The sequence below is a fragment of the Acanthisitta chloris genome, unplaced genomic scaffold (assembly GCF_000695815.1).
Source record: "Acanthisitta chloris isolate BGI_N310 unplaced genomic scaffold, ASM69581v1 scaffold13340, whole genome shotgun sequence".
Classification (NCBI taxonomy): Eukaryota; Metazoa; Chordata; class Aves; order Passeriformes; family Acanthisittidae; genus Acanthisitta; species Acanthisitta chloris.
The window spans coordinates 42,563-48,562 of record NW_008650010.1 but is presented as its reverse complement, the minus strand read 5'-3'; the positions used below and the strand labels follow the sequence as shown (position 1 = coordinate 48,562).

The window sequence follows — 6,000 nt, the reverse complement described above, 5'->3', positions numbered from 1 at the left end:
CTCAGCCCATGAGTTTTACCTTTTTTTTCCTCATCTCTCCCCCATCCAGGAACTTGGAGCGACCCGGGCTAGTGGAAGGTGTCCCAGCCCATGGCAGGGGTTGGAATGAGATGGGCTTTCAGGTCCCTTCTCACCCAGCCCATCCTGTCTAGTTTAACGATGAGCTTTGCCTCCACTGCAGAGAGAAGAGAGGTGCAGCTCACTCCGGTCCCTGATGCAGGAGTAGAGGTGAAGGGAGAAGGTGCTGCTGAGCCTTCTTCCACCACTGAAACAAAGGAGGCAGAGGGAGAATTGATGTTGGAGAACGCAAGACCTCTGATCAACACCTCAGACTCCACACCTGAATGCACAGTGGATGGACCTCCTTCCTCTATTGAAGCACAGGATGAGGAAGAGGAGGAGGAGGAGGAGGAAGAGGGATCATCACTGCTGGAGGATGTGACAGCTCCAAGTGACAGCTCACAGCCCACAGCCCGTTGTGAGGCTGGTGATTCTGCTGGGGTGCCACGGAGGAGGGTAAGGCTCTGGGTCGGTGCTGGGAGCAGCTGTGGCTTGTAACTGTTCTGCGTGGTGATGAGGCTGCAGTGCTGCCTCAGGTCCCTCTGGCCGCGTCGGGGAGCTGCTGCCTGGGCTCCTGCAGGAAGCTGTCACTGTTTGCTGACGGGTTGTGTGCGCAGAGCTGCTGTGCCGAGCCCAGCGGCTCCCCCGGCACAGTATCACAGGATCAGCCAGGTTGGAAAAGACCTCCAAGATCATCAAGTCCAACACAACCATGGTTATTAGACCACGGCACTAAGTGCCACATCTATTCTCATCTTGAAATCCTCCAGAGGCAGTGAAACTCATCTCAGAGATTGGTCTGATTGGAGGGAGATACGGAGAGGGGGAAAGAGAGAGGGAGAGAGAGGGAGAGATAGTCACCACCTGTGGATCCAGCAGGTTCCGAGCAGGTCTTGAATAGTGAAACTACAGAATTCTCACGATTGTTTGCTTTTCACACGCTGTTCTTGTCCCTCCTCTTCCTGGTCGCTCTCCATTATCCCAGTGTAGCAGGAAGATGTCGGTACTTGCTGCAATGGAGGAGGTGACAAAGAATTTCTCTTTGGCAATGAATAAACAGACATTGTGTTGTTTGTTTTCTAGAAAAGGAAGAGGAATAAAGCAAAGAAATGTCCTTCCAGCTCTGGGGAACAGGACTCTCTGCCTCTTCCAGCACCAGCTCCAAGTACAGAATTGCCTGATCCCTGTGTTTGTCCACAAGAAATCCATCCCCCTGGCAGTGAGGCAGCTAAGCCAGGTGCTGGAGCACTTGCTGGTGGCAGTGGAGGCACACCTGAAGGCGGCAGGGTGCTGGGGAAGGAAGCTGGCAGCCTGGAAGCAGATATGCTCACCCCCCCAGAGCAGAGCAGCACTGCCAGTGGGGCTGCCCCAGCTCCCAGCTCCACAGCCCCACGGGATGGAGGACCCACAGCACATGGACACGCGGTCAGGGCTGACGTGGAAGGGGAAAGTGGTGCCCCTGGGCAGCTGCCAGAGGCCAGAGCTGATTCCCAGCCCAGGTGCAGCAGTGCAGAACTGGCCTCGGCAGGGCAGGGAGGGAGGGTTCCCTCCAGACTCTCCCCTGCTCAGGGAGTGCCCAAAGGCAAACATGGCACAGACACCTCACCTGTGGCCTGCAGCCCGCAGGCTGGGAAGGATAAACAGGACACCAGGAGGGAAGGGAACTGTTCCCCTGCCAAGGTGAGTGTGAGTCACCCCTCGGGGGAGTATCCCACAGGGTTGAGTTTCCCCTAACAGCTCTGACTGGTTTGTGCTGGCAGTAAAGCTGAGGATACAGAGTGGAAGTGGGGAGAGCTATAGGGAGTTTCTTATTTGAGTTCTGTTCTCCTGGGTGTTAGTCCTAGCCCAGCCCTCACTGAGGGGTCACTCAGTTACCCCTAGGAGCTGGGAGGTGTCTCTTGGGAGTGCTCTCCAGTGAGCTCTTGGCTCTCCTTAGACCAGGGCTGTGCTTGGCAGGTGTCTGTGCTTTGCTCACAGACAGGCCTGTTCAGCTGGAGATTGCTGTGGAAGTTGATAAGAGGATTGGAGCATGTCCCCTATGAAAGCAGGGTGAGAGTTGGAACTGTTCAACCTGGAGAAGAGAAGGTTGTGTGGAGACCTCAGAGCAACCTGTCAGGAGCTGAAGGGGCTCCAGGGAAGCTGCAGAGGGACTCTTGGTTAGAAACTGCAGGGACAGGACAAGGGACAATGGGGATAAATTGAAAGAGAGAATTGTAGATTAAATATTGGAAGTTTTCCCTGTGAGGGTGGTGAGACACTGTCCCAGGTTGCCCAGGGAGGCTGTGGCTGCCCCAACCCTGGCAGTGTTCACAGCCAGGGCGGATAAAGCCTTGAGCAACCTGCTCTGGTGGGAGGTGTCCCTGCCCAGGGCAGAGGGTTGGGACTAGATGATCTCTAAGCTCCATTCCAACCCCTAAACAGTCTATGATTCTATGGTCTTTCACTTTATTTATGCCCCATCCCTTGAGGACCTGGGACTCACTGACCTGGCTGCTTGCCAGTGTGTTTGGGTTGGATACCTCTTTCGTCATGCTCTGTTTTCCTTAACCAGCAGCTTCCTTCAGTGAGGGATCAACATTTCCAGGAGGATGAAGCTGGCACCAAGCCGTGATTGCTGGGTGTCCACTCCTGTCTGAGGAGATGTTGTGATTTCCAGGGTCTCCTGTTTCACTGGGCATTGTCTGTCTCCTTGGCACAGAATGAAGACACAAAGGAGAAAAACAAGAGCCCAAGCAAGAAAATGCCTGAAGTAAGTGAGAAGACCAGTCCGACCAAAGGAGTTGAGGCTGCCAGAAAGCAGGATGCAGCAGACAGTTGCAAGGACAAAAAAGAACACAAGAACGAGAAACCTGTGGAAAAGATTAAAGAAAGGTGAGGACAGCCCTGTTGGCCCTCAGCATTCCTCACTGACAGGTGGTGGTGTGAGCAGGACTAGAGGACTCCAGACTGAGGCTGGGGAATGAGGTGCTGGGATTGGGCCTGTGTGTACATGGGATGTGTGGAAATAGAATTGCCTTAAAACTGAGGTAAGGTGCTCATGCACAGGAGAGCCAGTGTTTAGTGGGAGCTGCAGCACAGGTGATGTACTGTGTAATGTGCCACATGTGGTACTTGAACCTGCTTGAGTAGCTGATACATCAGAAGGAGGTTCCCCTCTCATTTGTTGCTCTGATGAACAACATGTGCTTCACACATGTAACTCTTTAGATTAATGGTGTGAAGAGCTGTTTTGATTAGTACAACATGTTTTGATTATTGTGTGTGAGCTGGAAAAGGGAGAAAGTGTAGCCATTCCAGGTGACTCTGCTGGGGCAGAGCATTTCCTCTGCCTTTTGGAGCCCATTTGTCCCTTCTGCCCTAAGCTGCTGTAACATCAGTCTGAGTGCACAGCTGACAGAGCCCATGGGGCCAGCTGGAGGCTCACGTCTGACTTGTGGTTTATAATGATTTGTGCAATTAAAAATAGAGGGGAAAAGAGAATTATTCCCATTTTCCTTCTAATTCTCTCTCACAGCTCTGTGAGCCGCAATGGGGGTGTCACAGTGTATTTCCATGCAATCCTGTCCAAAGACTTCAAACTAAACCCTGAGACCCACAAGGTGTTCATCAGAGGTCAAGGCATTCCTTCCTACACAGACTGGAAGGACAATATCTGTGAGATGAACTGCACCCAGTAAGTACCTCGAGGCACAGGAGTGTTTTGGAGGACATTTATCAATGTGGTACCTCTGTTGCTGTGGCCCTGTGTCCATAGCTGGGTGTTGCAGCAGAGGGTTTCACAGTGGAGATGACCATTCTAAAACTTTCTGGTGACAGATTAATCACCATTCCTGTTAAAAGTGGAGTGATGCCTGGGAAGGGAAGCAGGTAGACCAGCTGGCATGTTCTTTGCCTGCCTTTGCCTTTTTGTGCTTCCTAGGGATCTGGGAGAACACGGATACCTCATTGAAGGCACGGTGACCCTCACAAAAGAGATCCTGGACAAATACATTCCTTACAAATACTGGGTGACCTGTGGGAAGGGCGAGTATGAGTTCATTTACAAGCCTTCCAACAACCATGTGAATCGCTGCTTGCTGATAAGAAGGAGCTTTCTCAACAATGGAGGTGAGCTTTCCTGGCTGGATCTGCACACTGGGATCACCCATGACCTTTGTGGGGAGATCTCAGACACCACATGGAGCACCATTACTGTCTGAAGCTCAGTGGGACCGTGGGGTTATTGCCATGGGCAGCTGGAAGGGTGAAGATATGTTATTCCACTGGTTGTTTTGCTGAGTTCTGCTCTGTGTTGCTGTTCCAGAGTGGCACCAGTATGATGACATCGTGTGTGCAAAGCCTTCTATGTCCAAAAAGTTTAAGCAAGCGCTAAAAACGTTAATTGTTGACAAAAATGAAGACGTGGTGCGAGGGAAGAAAATAGCTGCCAATATTATGCTAGAAAATATCTTCAGCATTCTTGAAACCTGGAGCCCTGACAACCTGAGGAACTTCCTCTTCCAGCTGAAGCAGTTTCATTATGTGACAGTAGCCCAGAGGGTGCATGATGGCAGGGAAATGCCATGGAGGGAGCTCAACTTTGGCACAGAGCAGGTAATCTCTACTTTCACAGAGGCATTCAGTTGTTAGACCCAGACTTTAATTCTGCTGTTGACTTTGCTGGGTTAATTTTGCTTTTCCAGTCAAAAGTGTGACAGAACCAGTGGGGATCCTCCCAGGGTTACTGCCACTGTCTGCCCTGGGGTCTTGAGTCACACCTGTGTGGTTAGGTGTGGCTCTGAGAGCCCACGTGGGTCAGCAGCTCAGCTGTGATGTGGGGACTTCTTTCTTGAGTGGGTTTTGTGTCTGGATATTAATTCCCTAAGCCTGGCCCTTTAGTTTTGCTGCCACTCTGTCACCAGTGTCACTGCCCTTGTCTCTGGCTCCAGACCTGCCTGGTGTTTGGGAGGAGCTCCTGCTCCTTTTCTAAGCTGTGACACCCACAGAGTCCAAAATTTCTGGCTTGTCATAATTATGACACGTGGCAGAAATGCCACATTATCTTCCTTGGTCCTTCAGAGCAGTGTCAGGGCTGCTCCTTTCTAACTCTGCAGTCTCCTGCTCGCAGTGAGGTGGGAGAGGCCCTGAGCTGGCACAGCCCAGCAGAGCCCAACGGTGTCCATGTCACTGCTGGCTCTCAGAAGGATGGTTTTGGTGTCACTAGGCACCATAGTGCTTGGACGTGGTTCCAGAGTAGCTTTTGGGGGCTGTGCATGAGGATAGAAACCTCTCCCTTCTGTGAATCCCAGCCAAGCCTGAGTCCATGGGGAAGCTGGTGGCTGCCTGTGGGACACGGTGGTGACTGAAGGCAGCGTTGAGTGTACAACTGCTCAGCTCCTGGTTCCCATCCAAGCCCTGCCCTGGTCCCTTGGCACTGCCCAGCTGAGCTCGGTGTGGGGCAGGGGAGCAGCAGCTGAGTGGTGGGAGCTGGGAGCATGGGGAGGTGACAGGTACTGGGGTGCCACACCTGATGCTCTGGACGTGTTCAGTACCACCATGGTGCCCAGGGCTGTCCAGGGCTGCCCAGTGTCCTCACTGTGGCCAGGAGAAGAAAGTGACTTCAGAAGAAAAATACTAATGCTGTGATTGGTTTGTTTTGTCCCTTCTTTGTCCCAGGTGAATGATTTGCTGATAAGTTATATGAAGAAAATAGCTCTTCCTTTCCTTGCACCATCGCAGGAGGGCACAGTCATCAAAAGCAAACTGGCTCTGGGACTCACCATTCTCATGGTAGTTGAAGAATTTTCACTTACAGCACCTCAGAGTGACCTGGTTGACCTGTGTAGCCTCTTGTGCTTGGATAAGCAGTCACAAGCAGCCATACAGGATGAGATTCATCACATAAAAAAGGCTTTTGCAGGAGTTACTAGGTATGTGGAGCACTGACAAGGTGACTAACTG

The 6,000-nt window shown here is 52.0% G+C and overlaps 1 protein-coding gene across 1 annotated transcript in view; it reads left to right on the top strand.

The window, feature by feature from the left end:
* The first annotated feature begins 159 nt into the window (after positions 1–159).
* The window catches only part of RNF213 (ring finger protein 213), a 46,806-nt gene continuing 40,965 nt past the window's right edge, over positions 160–6,000 (top strand). The window contains 7 exon segments of the mRNA XM_009082666.1: positions 160–516; positions 1,630–1,740; positions 2,759–2,931; positions 3,575–3,733; positions 3,980–4,167; positions 4,364–4,653; positions 5,716–5,949. Of these exon segments, the coding sequence (XP_009080914.1) occupies positions 160–516; positions 1,630–1,740; positions 2,759–2,931; positions 3,575–3,733; positions 3,980–4,167; positions 4,364–4,653; positions 5,716–5,949 (1,512 nt within the window).